The 25,255-nt window shown below is 32.5% G+C and overlaps 2 protein-coding genes across 2 annotated transcripts in view; both read left to right on the forward strand.

The window, feature by feature from the left end:
• LOC126778493 (limbic system-associated membrane protein-like) overlaps positions 1–21,472 on the forward strand; it is a 151,035-nt gene extending 129,563 nt beyond the window's left edge. Inside the window, exons 3-14 of the mRNA XM_050502106.1 lie at positions 9,519–9,620; positions 10,612–10,725; positions 12,512–12,620; positions 13,419–13,555; positions 13,970–14,085; positions 16,080–16,227; positions 16,569–16,659; positions 16,889–17,027; positions 17,183–17,338; positions 18,499–18,670; positions 18,982–19,014; positions 19,674–21,472. Of these exons, the coding sequence (XP_050358063.1) occupies positions 9,519–9,620; positions 10,612–10,725; positions 12,512–12,620; positions 13,419–13,555; positions 13,970–14,085; positions 16,080–16,227; positions 16,569–16,659; positions 16,889–17,027; positions 17,183–17,338; positions 18,499–18,670; positions 18,982–19,014; positions 19,674–19,756 (1,400 nt within the window). The 3' untranslated portion in view covers positions 19,757–21,472. The remainder of the gene's footprint in view (positions 1–9,518; positions 9,621–10,611; positions 10,726–12,511; positions 12,621–13,418; positions 13,556–13,969; positions 14,086–16,079; positions 16,228–16,568; positions 16,660–16,888; positions 17,028–17,182; positions 17,339–18,498; positions 18,671–18,981; positions 19,015–19,673) is intronic.
• Positions 1–25,255, forward strand: part of LOC126778554 (uncharacterized) — a 165,439-nt gene that overhangs the window by 21,188 nt on the left and 118,996 nt on the right. The gene's annotated exons all lie outside the window — the stretch shown is intronic.

The following is a 25,255-nucleotide window of genomic DNA, read 5'->3' on the forward strand; positions in this document are numbered from 1 at the left end:
TAAATATATACATACTATATTGACTACATATTGAAATCATGTATTTTGTAAATGTAAATTGAACTTATTCAGACGAATCAGGTACCTGTTATTCTACTGATATATTAATATTAATTGTTATATTAATATTTCAAATAAAATTTAAAGGGTAAGTGAGCCAGTGTAATTACTAGCAGAACTTAGTAAATGTGGACCAATATTTATGGGTAGTTACTTATCGTTTGATGACCAAATTACTAGTCTGAATTAACTTGTAAAATATATATTATAAATATCAAAAGTAATACATGTCTTTATGTAATGTATTTACTGGTGTTGTAAATGTCAGTTTCTATGTATTGTTAACGAATTTTAATATAGCAAGCAGCCTCGGATTTATGCCTAGACATGGCACCAGCGTACCTCACCCAGCCAAAAACAAAATCGGTGTATAGGGATTTGCACTTGGGCTTCTAAGTCCGGTTCTGACCATAAGTCACAATAAGCCGTTAAAATGTTACTTACGTTTATATATTTGATTAAACATTTATTAACTATTTGATGACTAATAAGCTGAGTAATACCTAGTTTTTTTTTAAATAAATTATACTTAAGCGTTTCCTAGTACATACATTCTTTGTAGACCGCATTTTCCAAGGTTTCAAACTAAGTGTTGAATGAATTATAATATTTTTTATTCGATTGTAAATTAATACCGTCAGCAAAACATAAAATTTGTTAAAATATATTTTATATTAATTTTCGTTTTCCTTTCACTTATACCACACGAAGACTTGGAATAAACATTTGAAAAATATTCAATGCTATCAAAACATTGCTTCTAAGCCGCTTGGATATACAAATAATATTAGTTTTTATTGCTAACAATTGAGATGAGTAATAGAAAAATAAATAGCTTTGATTGATACATCGTCATCACCATCCATAACATTCCTTAACCCACTCTTGGGTGTGGCCTCTCTTAGCACGCTTTCTGTTTCCTGCGTCAATCTGGTGCAGAATCAACGCTCCGATAACCTTTTTTTTATACAATAAGAAGGCGGACAAGCATATGGGCCACCTAATGGTAAGTGGTCACGAACGCCCATAGACATTGGCATTGTAAGAAATGTTAACCATCGTTTACATCACTAATGCGCCACCAACCTTGGGAACTAAAATTTTATGTCCTTTGTGCCTGTAATTACACTGGCTCACTCACCCTTCAAACCGGAACACAACAATATCAAGTACTGCTGTTTTGCGATAGAATATCTGATGAGTGGGTGGTATCTACCCAGACGAGCTTGCACAAAGCTCTACCACCAGTAAATAAATATGGCATATATACAAGTTGCATGGCAAGCCGAGATGGCCCTGTGGTTAGAACGCGTGAATCTTAACCGATGATCGTGGGTTCAAACCCGGGCAAGCACCACTGAATTTTCATGTGCTTAATTTGTGGTTATAATTCATCTCGTGCTTTACGGTGAAGGAAAACATCGTGAGGAAACCTGTATGTGTCTAATTTCACTGAAATTCTGCCACATGTGAATTCTACCAACCCGCATTGGAGCAGCGTGGTGGAATAAGCTCCAAACCTTCTCCTCAAAAAGAGGAGAGGAGGCCTTTAGCCCAGCAGTGGGACATTCACAGGCTGTTACGGTTACGGATTACGGACAAGTTGCATTGTCCAAGCAACAAATTCGTGTTTTAAATTTCTCTCATTCAATATAAATGGAAATATCTATTCAATTATTCATCAAGCTACAATAAAGCTTGTGCGATCAGAATATTTTTCACAAACTCTATATAAGCATGTATATTAGTAGAGTGGTTTTTTTTTATTACTGTTTTTTACAAAGGTTTAAGCCGAGATGGCCCAGTGGTAAGAACGCGTGAATCTTAACCGATGAACGTGGGTTCAAACCCGGGCAAGCACCTCTGATTTTACATGTGCTTAATTTCTGTTTATAATTCATCTCGTGCTTTTCAGTGAAGGAAAACATCGTGAGGAAACCTGCATGTGTCTAATTTCATCGAAATTCTGCCACATGTGTATTCCACCAACCCGCACTGGAGCAGCGTGGTGGAATAAGCTCCAAACCTTCTCCTCAAAAAAAAAGGGAGAGGAGGCCTTAGCCCAGCAGTGGGACATTTACAGGCTGTTACTGTTACTGTACAAAGGTAAAAATTATAAGGCCATAGGTTTGATTTAGATTAATTCAATAACCAGTGCTAACGAATGGTCATCTAAAATTGTTATAAGTACGTCTAAAAGCACTCGAATTTAAAAATAAAATGAGTTCAATAACATGCTTGTAATGTTCGAGACGGACTTCCTTTTCGGTTCAGTTAAAACAAAACTACACAAGATGGATTGAAGAATTGAAAGGTGGTTAAAGGTTTGTGATTCGTTTAATTCCTAAAGAAAATACTTTTAACACTAAAATGATGAAATTCAATTGTTTTTTTTAATTCAGCAACATGGTTTTCTTTTCTTTGCATTATTAGAGAGGTCATTAGTTTAATTAAACTTAAAAACTAAAATAATGTTCTCGTTGATAGTCGCTGTATATATTATTTGTCAATGCTATCTGTCATATTTTATATTTTAGTTTGAGGACGCGGTTGGATTTGGAGTCAAAAAACAAAACTGTGCATCGAAATGATAATTCGTAACATAGAAATGTGCGATGCGATGCAATTTCGCCCGGCAAGGCGTTTCACTACTTTGAATAAACAAAAATATTTACATTACCAACGAATTAATTCTCAAGTAAATATTATGCGATGACACATATCGCATCTCATTTTTGTGTTTCATCCTTTTATTAAAATGCATCTCATTAAGAACTAATTAATGATCTCGAGATTGTCTTTAAACCTTAATTCAGCGTTTGATTTATCTAAATTTAAAGCTTGTTATATGAGCCTTTTATTTCAGGAAAGACTTCTCATGATAGTCAAAGAGCCATATCTCAGCAATTGTTCCACAGGCTTTAGTCAAAGAGCTATATTTAATCCGTGTAATAACAATCGCTGGCTCATTACCCCTTTGTATAATGCAGTCCATGATCATCGTTTATTGATGTCGTTAGTGTGAAAAGAAGATGAATGAGCTGATTCGCTTTTATTTCGACCATGTTTTAAGCAACCAATGAAATATAAATATATAATAATAAATTTATATATACGTGCTTTTTTCTTATGTATCATCTGTGTTAATTCGCTGCATGTTTTAATTGTAGGTAGTATTGCGATCGAAATATTAACCTGACTACTCAGGACTGGATTAGGTTATTGTATTTCTTCTGTACCCCTAAGAACGTGTATGCAAAATTTCCTGATGATCGGTTGAATAATTAAAACGTGAAAGCGTAACAAAAAAACAAATAATCGCCCTTATGCTTATTAGTAAGGATTACAATTTTAATTGCCTTCTCTGGTCTTTATTTTTTATTTTAGAAAGAGCCGAATAATTACTTATTATATATACATATTTATTGATCTGATGACCGTCTGTGCGTTCCAATAATATCCAATAAGAAATATTTGACCAGCTGCATCTGTGAGTCATCTAAAAATATAAATATATCCAAAGGGTGGACTTACGAAATATTGTTTTTAAGCAATTTATACTTTAATTCTTAGCAAGAAGGTTGAAAATATAAAAATGTTTAAGACTATTTTTTTAATATTTTTTTTCGTTTTCTATGACCTTATTTCTTCAGCGTCTGGATTTGATTCCTTATTATAAATTTATTTCGTTTCAGTAAATACTTTATAGTAAAAACTACATCAAAATGAAGCTGTTATACGTGCTTAAACCACTGCTTGAATAACCGTTTTACTGTTATTATTGCGTTTATCCAAATATATACTTTTACTGGTGTTAGAGCTTTGTGCAAGCTCGTCTGGGTAGGTACCACCCAGTCATCAGATATTCTACCGCAAAACAGCAGTACTTGGTAATGTTGTGTTCCGGTTTGAAGGGTGGCCAGTGTAATTACAGGCACAAGGGACATAAGATCTTAGTTCCCAAGGTTAGTGGCGCATTGGTGATGTAAGCGATATTTAACATTTCTTACAATGCCAATGTCTATGGGCGTTGGTGACCACTTACCATCAGGTGGCCCATATGCTCGTCCGCCTTCCTATTCTAAAGAAAAGAATGCATTGGTTCCATGTATCGAGTATATATTCAATACCAATACCCTGCATTGCTATTCTGTAAGACCTAACTTCATTACTCACCCGTGATGTGTTGACAACAAACTTATGGTGATATACTATTTTGATGCGTGTATTCTTGAAATGTTTTGATTATTATGATCAATATCGCATACCACTTTCTGATATTACTCGGCCGTTTTCTACGGTGAGTGAGAAATGAGAATTATTTATAGAAAACCGAGATGGAACAGTACATAGAACGCATGAGCTTAAAACGCAGATTGTGTTACGGTTCAAGCAAGCACTATTGAATTTTCATTTACTTAATTTGTGATTATTTATTATTCATAATCATACTACTCCCTCCACTCGCCACAATCTTAACCAAGTTCATCCCACGGCTTGTGTTATGTCATTTCATAAAAGATATGTCCAGCTGTGGGATATAAACAAGCAGGTAATTTCTGCGAAATATAATTAATAACAATACATCAGTATATTACCTCCCTATCGTGCTTAAGAGTTCTAACACTAAGCCCGTGGGTTTAATTAATTAAATGCACTAATAAATTAAGTATAATAAATATACCAGACGACCTATATGTGTCCTAGTCTAACTAGATCAAGGGTATTGCCTTAGTCTGGATAATTAAGCCGACCGTGTACATTCAGCCTAAACGACATGACATCTATAGAGAGGGCGCTAGTAAGTCAATAAAAGTATTTTGGGAACCTCTTAGTGATTTTGCTTTTGTTCTGTGACGTCATACACTAATCTAATGTTTCTTGAGTGACAGATGTATCTTCTTCTTTCGAATGTCAAATCAATAATGGCAGAAAGAGAGAAATTTGTGTTTTTTTTTTCGTGTGTTTATATCTCCACAGACTTGTCGTCCTTGTCTTTTGTGTATCGTATTTTTAATTTATATTAATGTTATATATTTTAATGTGCATATTTATAACCAGACAGAAATTAGTGTTTAACTAAAAAGCCTGTAAGCGAGGTATATAAGTAAGGCCGTTGGTGTTTATATAAGTACATATTTATATAAGTAGTAACTCTAACACTGTAGATACATCATTTATTGCTTTTTTTAAATTGTAAGCTAACTAAAGATTCAGCACTTTGGAAGACGTAGCACAGATTGAAGTTTGAAGTACTAACAGATACAATATAACACATTATAACCCAAGATTAGCGCACCGAACGGTCTTACGACTTATCAGTTATCAACTTTAATGATATATTTATCATATATATATCATGGTCTGTGGACCTCGAGAAGCAAATTCGTATGCTTAAAAATTAAGTTTATTTAACGTAAATACTCTTATTCAGACTTGTTACCTTAGATATGTTTTTTAGTGGTGGAGTCGATGTGGAGGCATCAAGTTAGTTTATCATTCAGCCCTCAGTTAGGTCAATGAACTTTAAAAGATTATTCCAACTAATGGTTAGTTGGAATAACATGCTAAAATCCATTAAATGGTTCTTCTCAACCTCTTCCTTTTGAAGAAAAAAGCTTAGAACTTATTCCAGGATACTCCTGGTGAGTTGTGAAATCCTTCAAATCAAATTGTTCGTTAATTCTGTAAAAAACATTCGAACATTCATTCATTTAAGGTTCCGTATTTAAATTATTAGTTAAAAGTTAGGTATAGACAAAAACCACAAATAATATATAATGGAATTGAGCAAATATGTCAAATAGCCTTAATGTGATTTTAATTGCTTTTATATAATTAGTTTTAATCTAAGCACAATGAAGGTCTAGCCAACAGATAATCTAGTACAGAATGACCTATTATATTTATATATATGTTTAGATGTTTTCTGTCCGTTGATTAGAATTAATTGAAACGACCCGCTTCGCCCGTTAGCTTACTTCCTTATACAAGTTACATTGTACCAAATTACATTGCGTTGTACTTTTTTATTATACTAAGCACATTTTGATTGCGTTTAAAGTTGTATAAATGTATTAATACAGTTTTTAAGTGGATTATAATTTAATTAAAAGCATAATTTGTGGTTGTTTAAACAAATATATTAATTTAATTTCTTCTCGATATAACCTAATTTGTAAGCTGTTAGTCACTTAAAATTTTATTTAATCTTTTAAAAGTATATTTTAATTGGTATAATTTGTGAAAATTATACAATTCATTTTATACGAATTTCAATAGCCACTTCTTTTTCGATCATACCGGTTATAACTGGTTTTTCTTTTGTCGAAGGATCAATTATATAAATCACACAAGCTTTTAACAAAAGCAAAATATCCATGTGATATTTTCCACTATGTAATAATGCTAAATATATAATTTCAAGGTTATATAGTCATTATTTATTGCTAATTATCACGATTATATATAATATTGTAATTATCTTTTTGCAACGCCCTGGTGACCTAACAACAATTATTATAATTAAGTACTTAATAATTGTAAATAATAATCAGTAATCGTTTCAATACATTTCATTTAGACAAACTAAATTTTATAATTTAATAAAAAATAAATATATGGGACGTCTAATAATAGAAACAAGTCTAACAATTGGTAATAAATAAAATCGGATTTCTAATTGCATTTAGGACTTAATTTTATTTGATTCAGAAGCGTTTTTTCAAAGCTGCGCTAAAATTTAAACCTAACTCATTTCAAATTAAAAAAAATATCTTACCTACTCCATTTAATTCCAAATGTTAAATAGAATATATTTCTCACATTTCGTGAATAAAAAAAAAACGTTATCTATTTTAATTTAAATAATTTGTTCTTTAACATATTGCATTACCTAACTTCAAATGCGAATGAAGTCACCATAAAGTACTAGTATTATTCATGAGTAGGCTCAGTGAATATAAATCATGTTATATTATGGACGAGGAAAGACTGCGTGTCGGTTTGTCTGTTGCACCATGCATACTGATTGAGTTGAATAGCTTTGAGTCGGAACATATGATGTACTCTCTTTTACTTTTTATGTATAATGTAAATTATTGACCTGAGAATATTATATCATTTGTAAAAAATATGATGATGTATGTGTATATTTACATAGTAGATATATACAAGTGAGACGAACTAGACTGGATGGAAATATTTGTGCTGAAGTGAGTTCTCAAACATAGTCTCATTCTCTTGTCTCATAATTCAAACGAACGAATGGAGACACTTCGGAGATAGAGTCGTGTTGTTGCTTTTTGAGGCACTAGAGAGTGTAAACTGACAATTTCCAAACTTCACCAATCTCCTGGAATTTTTTTGGCAGTCAAACTGAGCTAATTAGCGTTTTATGCTAGCCATTAGACCAAATGGGTACATAAAAGAAATACCTTAACATCAAAACCATTAAAAACAATTATAAAAAAAACCATCAATAAACAACACATAATATTTGTAAACAGATCATTTAAGGCATTCAATGCTGAGCTATAAAAGGTAAAACTAAACATATTGTATCAACATCCAATCGAGGAACAGTTTTAGAATTATTACCGTCTTGAAAGACAAGCGAACATGCCTGCAATAGCGTTTGGTACAAGTCTGGATATTTTTAATAATCATATTTTATGTACAAGAAATATATAAAACATTTAACATTACATAATCACCTTCAAATATGACAGTGAGCTGATTAATATTTTTGACGAAGAACTTAATCGCAACGCATTCTTTTACTGTTTTCGAGTTTGATTTCTTAATCAACTATTCTAGATTCAAACCGTGGGGTAGGTTAATAAAAAAATATTTGTCTTTTCCATCTATCTTCACTAGCATCTCGAAGCTAGAGATTGGTAATATCCACACGCCTTTGCACGAATACATCGTCATAATCACCATAATTACGTTCAATTTACGTAACTATTTAAGGTTTAAGACATTTATTTCCTAAAAAAAAGAACAAAGTCCAATTAAACATAGGAAATAACATTAAATATAAAGTACCACAACTTATGTCTACATTTACTGCCAGTAAATTACTTTTTAATCTTTTTTCGAATATATTAATTGAATTCGAATAGTTTTTGCGCCATATTTAATTAATTCAATGTCAACAGATTACGACATTAAATGTAATATTTAAAATATCTCCATCTTCTCTTTTATTTATTAATAAACCTTTGCGTCATTAATATTACTTATTGCTGTTCTGGTAAGAACAACGATCTAATCATCAGAGTATAATATGTAGCCAAAGGTGTCTCGCTTGGATAACCCTTAGACCTCATTTATGCTATAAGGAATGGATCTTTCAATATCATTTAAATTACTACCAAGTGCCTTATTTTCACATTATCTGATGAAAATGAGGTTATCTATGGAGTCAATATATATGAATCCATGCATGGGGTTCGCATCAAATGAGGTCGAACTAAACTAAAAACTAAAATAATAATCGTAACTCAAACATTAATGTAAATACTCTTAATCAAAGTATCCACTAATAAATGACCTTCAAGCTGTAATTTGTAAGCTTATAACTTGCCCCATCGTTTCAAAGCCTGAGGTATTTGCTTAAGCATTACAGAAGTGCTATTATATCAGGGACAGTTTATGGTAGTGCCTCCTACCTCAATGTCCTTATAAAGCACTGTACAATAGCAACAGAATTAAGCAGTTGTAAATTAGAATTGTAAACAGATTAATAAAGATACATGCAAGTATGTATGCCTTTAAGTAAAACAAGTGACGGTCGAAGGTTCTTCGACATTATTTCTACAATATATAACTTTTGTACCATTGTTCTGTTTTTGGAACTAAATCCAATGTATTCTCAAGTCAAGAAGACGACTTTTGTGTCGACGTTTTACATTTAAAAAACCAAATATGTGAGTAACAACTCGCAAATAGCTTATTCCGAGAGTAGATACATCAATTACTTACTAAAGTTGACATATGCTGTACGAACATATCTTTTGATCTTTATCATATTATATATATTATTGCTGGACTCAAGAACTAGGTGTGTGTTCCTATTTGCTCACCTTAATAGCGATCGCCTTGAGTGTACTTTACAGACATTGGATGGCTCTCAGCTATGTCACTGATTTAAATCCTTGCCATAGTTTTTATTGAAGTATGGAATTTTAAGGCCAGGAAATAATTCAATAAAAACAATATTTACACTATAATAATGAGTTGATTCATATTCATAATTATAATAAACTAAATGTCCATTTATTTAAAATTTAAGTTTAAAATTACAATATATTTAGAAAAACATGACTTTTCTTCCTTTTTTACTTTAACATGAGCTATGCAGGAGTGAAACTGTGGAACTGATCTTTCAGTGTGTTTTATTTAAGCACACGGCGTATTCTAACATTTATATTAAAATATAATTTCTATTACAGAAGCCCGACACTCGAGGGATCGTCGTGAAGTCGACGATGTTCACTACGAAGACGTGCTGGCTGATGAAGCGACTGATGATGAAGCACAAAACGACGCTGAAGGTATACCTTACTTCTTTTATTATGTACTCCTCTGATTTCTTCCCGAAAGTTATCTATATGTATATAAGCGAAATACCATCACGAGATCTCTATCCGATTGGCTTGAAATTTGTCACAGTTACTCCTTCCTCAATCCTATCCAAAATACATTTTTCTTCTTATCTACCCGTGCGAAGCCGGGATGACTCGCTAGTTTAGTTTTTAAAGAAACTTAGTTTATTTTACTCCATCATCCATTGACTTGATTAATCTGAGGATTTATCTTCTAGTTTCAGCACACAATGTTGTGCTCTGTGTTGAACACAGACATACATATTATATCATGAACGGCTCTGCATCGTTGTGATATTTATATTAAAAGACCAAAGTAAAATTATCAAAACGCAGATCATGGATAAAGTTAAGATAATAAATTTACTGCTAATTGCTTCTTGGAATCATCAGAACCATCTTTCCGAACCGGTATCCATGAGGCTACCATGACAGGGATAAATTTTAATCATTTCATGAGCGCAATGGTGATAGAAAGTAAGCGTTAGCAATATGCCAGAAGCGTATACCTAAAGCATATCTTCGCATCAGCGTCATATTATTAGTTGAACTTTTCCTAAAGTATGTTGATGAGCTAAAGAAGTAAGAAGTGTCGCTTATTGGAAACGCTTCTTATAACTTCATATTTATTTATTTCTCAAGTATATTAATGCGGATTTCATGTGGTTCATGTGGTGTAACATTCAGCTCTGATGGGTCAGTGGATGGATCACGTGTATCTTAACGGAATTTAAAGAGTTCAAATTTAATTTAGATACCGATTTTTAGGTTATTTTGGGTTTAAAAATCACCAGATGATTTGAGGTGAAGGAAATCATCGTGAAGTTACGTGTATCGGCAGATAAGATACCTGTTTATCCACCAGGCCCTGGCTGAGGTGCCCTGCCCAGCAATGGGATATTTACGGGCTATTATTATAATCCATATAATATAATTCCAGGCAATGATGCAGATGAAGACGAAGAAACAGATGCTATTATAGTGACACAACCTACCAATTACAATGCTACACTTGGAAAAGATATCAGATTGGAGTGTAAAGTTTCACCAGCAGGTACGTTCTTTTCAGACACTCTTTACGATACCAATGGCAAGATGAATAAAGGCATATAAAGAAATTTGACCTGGAATAGACATGCTATAATTATTTATTTATTTATTATACCTTTATTGTACACAATTTACAAACATTATTTAAGAGAACAAGTTGTTCATATAGCATGCAAAGGCGGCCTTATCACTTACCGTGATCTCTTCCAGGCAACCTCTATAAAAAGAAACATATTTTTGTTTTTTAGCCAGGAACATTAATCGGGCGTAGTGTGCGATCAACTTATAACAATCTATCGACCTATCATTGGTCGAAATCCAGAATTATCTGTGATACTCAGCACGGATTAGTGTATAAATGTTTATGTTGTTATAAAATCGCATGGAATATGTAAATCTATGGTTTGTTTATCTTAAATCTACCGGCCATTGGATTATTGAATAGATGACTCTATTTAAGGCTTTTTAAAAATTATAAAAGAGGATATTGTTCCCATTCAATTTTGTTCACGTTCACAATTTTAAAAATGGAAACGTTTTTCATACGATCACCCATCACATTTCTGACTAGAGTTAAATTTGCTTAACCATTAATTCATTGGGATGTACTAAAATTAAGTATTTTACTAAAACCGAAAACAATAACAATTCCGTATGTATTTATAGACAGAATAAATAAACATTTATTATATAATTGATATAAGCATCGCAAAACGTCATTTCTAATAATAAATTGATTTACATAATAAGTGGACACGCCGTCTGTCACTACGTTGCCGTTAGACGGAAGTAGTTTTGGCGCCACCGGAACAACGCCATCTTGTGACGCAACAGATTTATAACGCAAGTGCGAGACTATATTTACGACTTACATGATGTGTTTATCGAATAAGTTAATTTGAGTGTTTAGCGACAATGTACAACAACCATTAAATTAAGTATTATAATTGTAATTACCTAACAGTTTAATTAGATAAAAACTTGTTTTAATATACTTAAAAGCCACGATGACTTCGTGGTTAAAAGTGAATATCATTATAAAAGTAGCTGCGCTTAGAAGTTTCATTCGCTTTCAATTTAGACTTTTTTATGTTATAAGTATGCGGATCGGCAAATCGGCCACCTGATTTTAAGTGGTCACCACCCATTAGCCCATTGGCGACGTAAGAAATATTAACTATTTCTTACATCCATTCCTTACAACCTTGGGAACGAAGATGTTATGTCCATTGTGCCTGTAATTGCACTGGCTCACACTGGTTTAGCGGTAGAATATCTGATGAGTGGGCTTGCATAAAGCCCTATCACCCTAAAAATACTATTGATGTTACAAGCGTGAATTTCATTTGTTAGAAATTTGTCAAATTATTAATAAGTACTAACTTGTCTATGGTCTCATTCTAATATCTTTGGTAAAATTATTGACGATAGACAGTCCGCCACAAGGCAACGCGTGAGTAAAGTCTATTTCATTTACTTCAGTCACAATTAACACGTAAATAGTGTATATTTAAATAAACAATGACAAAAGATATATAGCAACAATACATATTTCCTTCTTACGTATACAGTGACAGCCTGTTAATGTCCCACTACTGGGCTAAGACCTCCTCTCCTTTTTGAGAAGAAGGTTTGGAGCTTATTCCACTACGCTGCTCCAATGCGGATTTGACAGAGACACATGCAGGTTTCCTCACGATGTTTTCCTTCACCGTCAAGCACGAGATGAATTACAAACACAAATACGTCTTACGTATACATATAGGTTTTAATTAATGTGTTTGTTGCAGATGGCGTCGTTGTGCAGTGGACGAAGAATGATGGAAAATTTTTCATAGGAACGCAGAAGCCTTTGGATCAAAATCTAACTTCTTACGGAATCGAAAACAGATTTTCTATGTAAGTTAATATTTATCTACATGTATCTATTTATAACAATTTTCTAATTGCCTCGTTTAACTGGTTAAGATTATAAGATCCGAAGGTCCTGGGTTCTACCCTAGTTTGACCTATTAAAAAAAATACATTTTTGGACGATGCATTTTCATTAGCAATCAGGATCTTGTTATTTGGCTGTGTGTAAACACAACCCCCGAGCCTTGGAAAGCACATAAAGTCGTTGGTCATACGCCTGAACTCTTTCCGGCCGAGTCGGATTGCCGTTCCATCGAATTATGAGATTGAAAGATTGGAAAGTGCACCTGTATTTGAGTACATAATTGTGCACTACAATATAACCAGCGCAGTTGGCTATTCTCTATTGAGAATGGCAGACTTGACCGAAATCGCTCTCGACATCATCAGCATCTCATAATAACTGTTGTGAATTACTGGTGGTAGAGTTTTGTGCAAGCTCGTCTGGGCAGGTACCACCCACTCATCAGATATTCTACCGCAAAACAGCAGTACTTGGTATTGTTGTGTTCCGGTTTGAAGGGTGAGTGAGCCAGTGTAATTACAGGCACAAGGGACATAACATCTTAGTTCCCAAGGTTGGTGGCGCATTGGTGATGTAAGTAATGGTTAACATTTCTTACATGCCAACGTCTATGGGCGTTGGTGACCACTTACCATCAGGTGGCCCATATGCTCGTCCGCCTTCCTATTCTATAAAAAAAACAATTGATAAATTAAGAAATTTCTTAATTTTTATATTAATGTATCTTATATTTTAATCTGTTGTGTTTTATCTTTCAGTCCTGCAAATTCGACTGATCTATTGATAAAAGATGTGAAGTTACTCGACAGCGGCGCCTACAAGTGTGACATATTACAGATGAACCGTGCGACGATTGAACACACATTAGTTATATTCGAACCTCCTAAAATTATCAGTAAGTACACTATTCCTACTATTGCACGTGGTTATAACCACGTTAAACTTTCATGCTCTGCCCCCTTGGGCTGTATCGTGATGTAAGATAGCACATATACTTTCCTTAAGCCCTGGACAATCCATCTGGTATTTTCAGAGATTAGCGCGTCCCAACCGAAGAAAAACAAACTTTTTAGTTTTATTATATTCAAACATGTAAAACTCTTGGTCTTGCGCCTAAACTAACTCCGTTTGTATCGGATTGACATCCACTGAGAGGTGATCACCAATCAGATGATGAGAGTAAAGGATTAGTGTGTGTTTGCGCATGCGTAGTTTTCTTAATGCCGTTGTCAACATCCTAGGATGAGGGATAATTTTGTTTATATTTTTTTCTTTATTTCTATAAATGTTTTTCTTTATTTTTATAAAGGGTTCACCGCTAGCGATGACGGTCAAATTGTGGAAGGTTCCGATATTCTGCTCACTTGCGAGGTATCTGGATCACCCCCACCTCAAATTGTTTGGTCAAGGGATGGAGAAAATGGGGTAAGTTTCATTTGTAGCAAAAATATTCTAACGGACACGTAAGGCGTTCTATGTTTGGTAGCATATTGACAATATAATACCTGTTTTAAGCTTCTTATAAATGTATTCGTATTAATAATACATTTTGTATAGAAGAGAGGACACCGTGAGGCTTTTATGATTTGTTAAATAATTTCCTTTCTAAGCATAAACTATATTAAAACTTGAAAAAAAAATCCGTATTAAACCGATATATATACAGAGTTTATTATTTTTTTTATAAAATTGGTAAGCGGACGCTCATAGGGGTTACCTGATGTTAAATAATCCACAGTAATTGGTGCTGTAAAATAATATTAACCATTGCTTACATCGCTAATGCACTACCAACCTTAGCAAAAAAAATCTGAAGTTACATTGCCTGTAGTTACACTAACTCACTCACCTTTTCAAACACAACAATACAAAGTATTGATCAAGTATATATTATTTATATATTCGCATCTAAATTTGTTATAAAACAACGTCAAGTTCAACGAGAAATTTCCGCTATTTAACAAATAAACATCACATGATGTATTGACATGTTGATATGTCATTTCAACCTAGTTCTCCAGGACAAGGAAACACAGACCGACTACCGGATACGCGGCGCCTTATAGCGTAATTATTTATTACGTAAATAGGAAATATACATTACATATCAATAACACTGGCTTATAAAATTGAATTTTTAAATTTATGTTTTGTCAAGAAATTATAAAAGATTCATTGGGTCCCTTTTTTTAGATATATTGTGGCTTTAGTAACCGTGAAAAATATAATTGATTCAACAGTTCAATATAGCTTAACTTATCAAGAGGTCAAACAACAGTCAACACTTTTACCTTACCTTTTGTTAACGATGATAATATAATATTATTTTTTAAAAAAGGTAGTGTACTAATAATGATTTTAATGAAATAAATAAACTTTGTGTGGGAGAATTATTCGAATATTTACTTATTAATCACTATGCTTATAACAATAATTATTATTAACGCTTTTAATAAAAACTTTTAACCTCTGGGCCGAAATACAATAATAATTAAATAATTGTCAAACTTTTAATTACAATAATTGCCTTTACTTATTACCTTTAAATATAAAGAATAAATATTAAAAATAGCTGCTGTAAAAATTATGACCGCCTGGAATGGTGGCAAAAGTAACAGCAGCATTTCCCCTTTTGAATCGCAATTTCGACTCACTGGGCAATAATGCATCGGCCCTCTTGTCACCAGAGGCAATAACTTTATTTATATATGATATTTATATATATATATGATACAAAAAAATTCATCATATATTATTTATATATGATACAAAAAAACCGAGATGGCCTAGTGGTTAGAACGCGTGAATCTTAACCGATGATAGTGAGTTCAAACCCGGGCAAGCACCACTGAATGTTTATGTGCTTAATTTGTGTTTATAATTCATCTCGTGCTTGACGGTGAAGGGAAACATCGTGAGGAAACCTGCATGTGTCTAATTTCATTGAAATTCTGCCACATGTGTATTCTACCAACCCGCATTAGAGCAGGGTGGAATAAGCTCCAAACCTTCTCCTCAAAAGAGAGAGGAGGCCTTAGCCCAGCAGTAGGTAATAATTGTAATTACAGGCACAAGGGACATAAAATCTTAGTTCCCAAGGTTGGTGGCGCATTGGCTATAAGCGATGGTTGACATTTCTTACAATGCCAATGTCTAAGGGCGTTTGGTGACCACTTACCATCAGGTGGCCCATATCCTCGTCCACCTTCCTATTCTATATAAAAAAAAGTAGGACATTAACAGGCTGTTACTGTACTTTACAATGATTACAACAATACAACAGCGATTGGTTGAACCTGGATATTGCTCTCTTCGCCCTTATCAGTGCCCTGCGTGCACTGGTGCTTCCATTAATGATGGATGCATTATGAATATTAACAATAAAAATCTAAATATTTTTTCTCGTTTACTCATTACAGAACAAACGTCTCGCAGAAAAGGATGGAGAGTTCAAATTTAATTCCGTGTATATCAAGAACGTTAAACGTGAGCATTCCGGCAAATACTACTGCTACGCTTTCAATGGAGTTGGTTCAAATCAAGCCGAGGTCTACATTACGGTGAAAGGTAAATTATTAACATTCATATTATTTCAGGTAAGATAATTGTGTTTTACCTTAAGTGAGTTTTGATACGTCTTATATTAGCGGCCCGCCCCTACTTTTTGTAGGAAATTTTTTAACGAGGAGTTGGTTACATTGTTGCAATTGTAGGGATCTCAATTTTTTGAAAATTAAATATAGCCTATGTTACTTGCTGATAATGTAGTACATATCCATTATACTGGTTTTATCCATTACAAAAAAAAAAACACAAAAAACAAATCATATCTCTTAAAATCTATATATGTAATTATTTATCCAATATATTCATATTTTATTATATAATTGTAACGAAACCCTTTTCAGGCAAACCTCGCGTTCATGTTCATAAGACTGTCGTGAATTCCGCCATCAATGTCGAAGCTGTTCTGCAATGTGCCGTGCACGATGAGCCAACGTAAGTACTGTATATGAATATCCATTGATTCTATATTTAACTTAAAATATTATGATAAATAATATCTACGTTGAGTACTAATAGTTATTTTTTATCTCAAAAGGCCTCAAATTCCTTCGTCTTTGCCTTTCTATCTTTAAAATAGGCATTGACAATATCGTACTTTAGAAAAAATAAATGGGTAAGTCATTAATAAAATAATAATAATTAATATCTGTCTCTTCGCTAGTTCCCACATTCGTTGGTATAAAGACGGTCAACGTATCAAGGAGTCCTCTACTGAGTACACTGTCAGCACAAGGGGCCAACACTCCAACCTCACCGTTACCCCAGATGACGATCAAGACTTTGGTACATTCACTTGTGAGGTAAGCTTAATTTATACCTTGGTTTAAAGTAAAAATCTTAAAGGTAATTATTTAATATATTTTAATATTTACAACAGAGTTAAACAACATAAAATTTCTGTTACCTTTTAGGTGATATAAGTTATGGAAATTAACAAATATTAAATTTGTTTCAGGCTGAAAATGAATTCGGTTCACACAATAGATCTATCGACCTCGTACAGAGTCCAGTAGTTGAACGTCTTCAAGTGGATGGACCCAGGCTGTCATGGACTATACTCTCACACCAGCCCGTGGAACAGATAGAACTCCAACTTAAAGATATGTCTGGGGTAAATGTCATTTATAAATTACACTTACCTACATACCTTATATATAATGCTTTAGCTTTTATGTCGAACTAGTTACCAGTCCCGTCTACATAGAACGTTTATATCTTTGTATTATACATATAACTCTATTGGTTTACGCGGCTCAAGCTAGTAAAGCTCCCGGTTGTCATGATTTTTTCTCACGTCTTCAACAATCAGCGTCATCTTTCAACCAATTTACACAAAACATTAATGAACTATAAACCCAAATATTCCTCACGAATCACTCCATCCACTTTCGAAAACCGTATGAGAATCTGAACAGAAGTTTTTAAATTTATCGCCATCAGACAGAGGCGGCGGAGGGACTTTGATTTATAATATATAGTCATTTAAGATGCTCCAACGTGATGTACATCGCTACCCGTTGTCCTTGATTGCCTCTTATATGACTATTATATGTAATTTTAATGCTATATATATATTTAAATAAGTGATTTTGTCACGCAGTCTATAAATAGCTTCAATTTATGAAACATCTTTTCTATCAAATTAATATTGTTCAATACGTTACTTGCATCATAAATGATACAAAAGCATTCCTATATTAAGTTTTGTTTTTACTTAGCTACAATTGCACGTATAAATTGGTGACTTATCATTAGCATGCCTATTATAATACCTTCGTACACTAAATATTAAAAAAAATACAGTGTTATAGAAATAATAACATTATTTTCTATCATCTATGTATATTCTACAACATAATATTCAATTCAATAATTGAAAGCAATATGTTAAATACTTTCTTATTTTTTTTATGGAAATATAGCCGTGATGGCCCAGTGGTTAGAACGCGTGAATCTTAACCGATGATCGTGGGTTCAAACCCGGACAAGCACCACTCAATTTTCATGTGCTTATAATTCATCTCGTGCTTGACGGTGAATGAAAACATCGTGAGGAAACCTGCATGTGTCAAATTTTACTGCAATTCCGCCACATGTGTATTCCACCAACCCGCATTAGAGCAGCGTAGTGGAATAAGCTCCAAACCTTCTCCTCAAAAAAGGAGAGGAGGCCTTAGCCCAGCAGTGGGACATTCACAGACTGTTACTGTATGAAAATATAATTAAAGTGAAGACTATAGTAACCATTCTATATTATCTGTGGATTTATAGGAAGGAGAGTGGAGAACATTGAGTGTACCAGTACCTAAAGGCAGGAACCATGAATATGACGTTGTCTATACACTAGAGGACCAGCTGCAGAGCGGAAAGTACGAAGCAACTGTCAAAGTGAAGAACATCAAAAGCTGGAGCGCACACACGGACAGCGCTTTCGTTGAAATAGGTATATTATCTACTAGCTTCCGCTCGTGGCTTCGCTCTCGTTAGGGGGAGGGAGCGGGTGTTAGACTTAAAAAGTAGCCTATGTCCTTTCTTAGGGTTCAAGGATGCTTTATACTAAATTTCTTCAATATCGCTTCAGTGGCCGAGATAGCGTAACAAACAGAAAAAGTTACTTTCGCATTCATAATATTAGTATAAATAGTATTTCTTAGATTTTATTATTTTTAATTTATTTCTTCCTTTTTTTTTATTTAATTTTTTTTTTGTATTTTTTTTTTTAATATTTTTTGTTTTTTGCTTTTTTCTTTATAGAAGCTCAGCCGCAGTACATTCAACACGCTTCAGGTAAGCTAAGTTATTAAATAAAAATTAGATATAACGTAACGAAAACGAAAGTAAGCGAAAACGCTTAATTATTTTAGATTTTTTGGAAACTGTTAATTCGATTAAAAAAACGATATTATTGTATTAATATTGTTGTGTTTCGATTTACAAAGTGAGTGAGCCAGTGTAATGATAGACACAAGGGACACAACATCTCAGATCCTAGTAAAATAAATGACCACCAAAACATTTTTACACAACAAAAGTTTATTTTAGAAATAAGAGAACAATTAATTCCGTAATCCGTAATCCGTAACAGCCTGTGAATGTCCCACTGCTGGGCTAAAGGCCTCCTCTCCTCTTTTTGAGGAGAAGGTTTGGAGCTTATTCCACCACGCTGCTCCAATGCGGGTTGGTAGAATTCACATGTGGCAGAATTTCAGTGAAATTAGACACATGCAGGTTTCCTCACGATGTTTTCCTTCACCGTAAAGCACGATATGAATTATAATCACAAATTAAGCACATGAAAATTCAGTGGTGCTTGCCCGGGTTTGAACCCACGATCATCGGTTAAACAAATTATTTTAAAAATGTTAAGAATTGAGTTTAAGGTAAGGTATGTTAAATATAGTACATGCAGTTATAAAATTGTAAGATTATTCAACATTTTTTTCCAGTATACCGAGCCAGCGCGCATTCCATCACAACTTCATCTCTCGTCCTCGCCACGTCTATTATGTATCTCCTCGTGCGAATGTAAACGGACGAAATAGCTTAATTATTTATTACTAGTATGAAATATAAGACAAGTATATACATTCGCTGTTTTGATCGTATTTTTTCAAATCGATGCTCGAACACCGCTTTTTGTATAAATGTTGGTGATTATAAAATTTTATCGAAACAAAAAAAAATGTCGTTCGTCATTTTAACTTTTAACGTATTCTCATTTAAGAGGCTTTTTGACGTTAATATTAATTAAAATTATATGCGTTTGTTTCGATATAGTATATGCAAAATGAAGTACAAATATTCGATATGAAAAGTAACTTTTAAAAGACGTAACAAGAAAAGCCAAGTTACTTAAAAACCACGATGTTCTTTTGTTTTTTTTTATTGCTTTCGAAAATCATTAAAACAATTATGTAATTAAATTTATCTAATTATCATTGTATTTAATTATTTTATTGTAAATATTATACAATTATGTTTAAATTAAATTAATGATTCATTCGATTGGTAAGTTTCGTTGATTAAAATTATATGTCCTTTTTATTATAATGTAAACTTTCTCACAAGTAATTTTAGTTTTAATGTATTAAAAATATAGGTAATTATTACCAAAGTGTATTTAAGTTAATCACATTAAGTGTTACAGTTTTATTTAAACCATAATGAATTTTTTTTTAATGTTCACTTGGCTACAGATAAAAATTATTCAGCCTAAAAAGAAACGAAATTTTAATAGCTGCCATTTTTAAATAAAAATAGATATTTAAACTAATACCAGTTATATGTAGTCTTAAATAATGTGCCTAATATACAATAGTTCCAAGAGGTGCTTTACCTTATTAATGTAATTGTAATCTTCCAGTTCACTGTATTTTAATTAAAAAGACATTGCACTATCAAAAATCTTAAATTAAAAAGAAAAAAACAATTTTAAAGGAACTTTACTATGACAACTGTCAAAATAAAAGTTTTTGTCCGATTATATTAAAAAAAATGGATGTTAACATTTCAAGGAAAAAAAAAAACAAGATTTCTGACAGTTCAATGACTTACCAGCTAGTCTTTACTATTAAATCGCTTTTTAAATAAGTGAATATTTTGTTTAAGATATAATTAATAATGTGGCGCTTTTATATAAACATAGGTTTTTACATTATAATATCTTATGTAGAAGAGATTACATTAATTATATAGTATAAAAGTACAATAAACTATATAGATAAACAAGAAATAACATTACTTAGTGACCCCAAAAGGTGATATTTTTTTTAAATAATGTTTTAAAAATTAAAATTGTCTTAATCTTTTTTATTTGTATGCTTTTAAAATCTTTATGGTAATAATATGTACGTAATGATTTTTAATTATTAAAAATATAATCTTGAATTAAATTTGATAGTTTTCGTCATTTTAAATGTTATTCAAACCGTTTTCAAAATTCATTTAAATTCGAAATTTGAATTTTTAATAATCTTTGTACTGCAAACGAAAAATATTTTTTTTTCATAACTAACAAATTTTCGACAATATATTTTAATACCTTTGTTCTTATATAACATTAAAAAAATATTCCGGTATATTAATTGTAATTTTAAATGCAAGTAAATTGTGATTATGTAACTATACTAATTACATTCATACTGTTGTACAACTAGCTGTTTGTGCCTTCTATTAGAAACGCGGAAGGTGATATTTTTGATCTTAAATAAACAATTAATGTTTGTAAATAATTATATACAAGAAACATTGTTTTATTTCATCCAATAGAATACTTTTTAATAACCCTACCATTATTTTTATGGTATTCTCTAACCAATAGCCACAAAACAATTAAAACTCGAAATCAGATTAGTACTATAGTATAGTAGTAGAAATTCAAGTGCTTATTACTGTTTAAATGATTTGTCTAATTATTGACAGCGATTTTTAATAAATTAAATATATATATATATTACTAGGAAGACAAACAGACGCATACAATTTACATATCAATTTATAATATAATTTCAAGTAAATAAATTGTGGCAGTAACCACTAAAATTAATAACAAATAGCAATTAATACAATAGATTAATTAAAAATTCACACAACAGTACCAAATTGATAAACATTTGAGTAAATAAATAAAATATTAATTCTATTTACGTTGATAATTGAATTTAATATATTTATGCACGGTCTGTTAAGAAAGCTATTGCTTTCATATTTAGATTTACTGTTGGGAACATCGTAATATTTAAGTTTTTTATTAAAATCAAGTGATTACAATTTTAATCTACAGTTTTTCACTGCAATGGACGTTATTTGGGGTCAATCGTAAATTTGTTCGACAATTATCTCCATATTTTTATATAATATTGTAAATAAAAACTTAAATAAACATGAAGTTTTACTAAACTTAAGGTGAACAGGTAGCCTTATTGCTAAAGCAGCGATCTCTTCCAGGCAAGCTGTGGACAGAGGATAAACTACCAACTATAATACGAGGACTGATTATAGAAAAAGGGCTATATACAGAGGCGGCCTTACCCATTGCGAGGCTCCGGGCGGCAGGTCTTTGCGAGGCCCTTTGTCCTTCGTGAAAAGTATGTGATGCAAAAGTAGGTCTGGTTGTTTGGTTTAGGTATTTGTCATGTTTGAGGAGAAATGCTAAAGTTATACAAATAAATATAATCTGAGTTTTAAAATATTTTATATTGAATTAACATTATAAAATTAACAATTACAGAGATGCTAAATTTTAAAATTGATGTTTGCGGCTCTTCATTAGACTAAAATCTTTAATTAAAGCACAATAATCTAACGAATGAGCTACATCATTTTCGATTGAAAGAATAGCAAGGGCTGAAAGCCGATCTTGGGTCATCGAATTCCTCAAATATGTTTTAATTCAGACGCAACTGGTCTGGTAGCAATAATTCTCAGGACTATTTCGATAGTGGGGTAAACTTCAGTAATTTTTTTTTCTATTATGTATTTCAGCACCGAGGTAATGTCGTCGTTTCCTTCATACACACGGATGAACATATTCAGTTCTTCGTACAATTCATGTCCATCAATATCACACGATTCTCCTACTGTCATAGATATTTGCAAGTCGCCGCATTGCTTCAAAAGTTCACTATCAATAATTTCCTTTAATCTTTTTATATTATACATGAAATCAAATTGCTTTCATGATGTTTAAGAACCTCGAACCTAGGATGACAGCTTGCGCGCACATTGTCGACAATGATATAAAAATATTTTATTTTAGAATTTTCTTCCGCATTCAATTCATGAGCTTCATTTTCCCCTTCATAATCAAAATGCCTCATTTTACGTCGTCTTCTGACTTCTTTGAACTGACTGTCAATATCATTTTCCTCGACAATTTCTCTCGCTGTTACAAGGAATGACTGAAAATCATTTTCTCGATAATTATCGAGCCAATTTGTGAATGCATCTAGGTGTTGTATAGTCACATCTAAGTGCATGTTTTCGCATATGACAAGTGAAACTACAAATTCGAAGGTAGTGTTATCAATTAATACTTCCGGTCCTACATATACGGCTAGTTCGGGTACATCATGATGATTATTTATAAGTATAGATTAAAACTTCTGTTTAACAATTTAATTAGTAATTTCATAATCAAATAAATAGTTGATTCATATTTGTTTTTACTTGGAACATTTTATTATATATTATTCTATTTATTAATGGCGCCTTCTGCTTGTCAGCTTCCGGCGCAATTAATAAATAGTGCTTATTGTTTATTTATATTTTCTCAAATTATGTCGATTAATCAATGCCATAATAATTTTGTTTTATTATGTATAATGTAAGGATTAAGCTACTAGAATCTTATTTTACTGATCTGGCTAGGTTATCTGCTGCTTATCAACTTCCGGTGTAATATATTAATCTTTAATATTTAATGTTACATAATCCTGTATTATTAAATAATATTTGTCCGTAAATAATCATTAGAATAATTAAGATAAACAATGTTTAATATTATCTTTTAAGTTTGTAAATTTAGTATTAAATTAGGTCAAGATGTTTTTGTATAAATACCGCCAGTTTAAATATATCGGGCATTGATATTGTAACCGTTGTAACGAGCATTACAAGTGTTTTCTTATATAACGTATCGTCATTTTCGCCGCCACCCTGGTAATCCACCTTCTATAGTAGTTATTTTTTCACTGACCAACTGGCAATCTGTTGTTTTTTCTGCTAAATTCTTTAAAGAATCACATATATCGCTTAGTTGGTGTTTAACGGCCTTCACCGATGCTACCCTGCAATCCCAAAAATTTTGCATGAGTATTTAAAATAGCCCACTTCTGACTCGAGCCGGCGAACAGAGTGTACAACCTTTGTAGAAAACCAAAAAAAGATTTTACTTGGACACACGATGCTGCATCTCCTAGGATGAGATCCCAGCTATGACACCTACAAGGTAAAAAATAAGCAAGTGGATTAATTTTAAGAATACGTTTTTGGACACCACTTTTTTCACCACGCATATTCGCCCCATTATCATATCCTTGGCCTCTGTAGTTTTGTAATACCAGTTAGGTTCTAATTCTGTAATTATATAATTAGTCAAACTCTCAGCTGTGGTTTTTTCGACGGCTAAGAAACCAATAAAATGTTCTTCAATTTCAGCTGAATTTTTATTAAAAAATCTTATAATAATTGAAAGTTGCTCAATACGAGAAAAGTCGCGAGTACAATCAAGAATAATCGAGTAATATATATTATTTTTTCAACAATTTGAGTCTTCACGTGACTTGCCATTAATTGTATGAACTCATTTTGAATACTTTTTCCGATGAAGTGGTCATGAATCGTCTTATCCTTTACCTGTTTTAGGTGAAGTCTCAGCAAGGGATCAAATCGGGCTATTAACTTTATTAAATCTATAAAGTTGCCGCTTGTCTCATTCGAATCTGAGTCAAATGTTAATTTCTCTCTATGAACCCTTAAGGCCAAATTATGAGATGCTAAAAAATTTACAATTGTGAGCAATCGTTTTAAATATCTCTCCAACGTTGCCTTTCTTGTTCAATTTGTGACTGGGCCAAGAAGTCAATCGTGGAACAGCTTTTTAAACCATTTTCTAAATGAATCAATTTCAACTTACAATTTTTGTGCTGTCGACTAGATTCGTGAGACTTTAGGTAATCACCCAAGTGTTTCCAATCACACACTCCTTCATTTCATCCAATCTTTGTATTTTCTAGCCCGAATATTCGACACAGAAAGCAAATCGGCATCCCTTGTTTGTGAATAAATCATCCAGCGCCTGTCAAGCTTTTCACCGTTAACTAATATCTTATTATAATGATATTCGCTGAAGCGCCGTCCATTATCATTTACGAGAAATAAATCAACTTTAACCCGGATTGGACCTTTTAATACAATCTCAGTTCGGTCTACATCAGTAATTGTTATGGGCCACAAACCGGGGCCATTTGGAAGATTCAGATTTTCCATTCCAGCAGTCATGGATGTAGACATAGACTCGGGCTCAAAT

The sequence above is a fragment of the Nymphalis io genome, chromosome 26 (genome assembly GCF_905147045.1).
Source record: "Nymphalis io chromosome 26, ilAglIoxx1.1, whole genome shotgun sequence".
NCBI classification, from domain to species: Eukaryota; Metazoa; Arthropoda; class Insecta; order Lepidoptera; family Nymphalidae; genus Nymphalis; species Nymphalis io.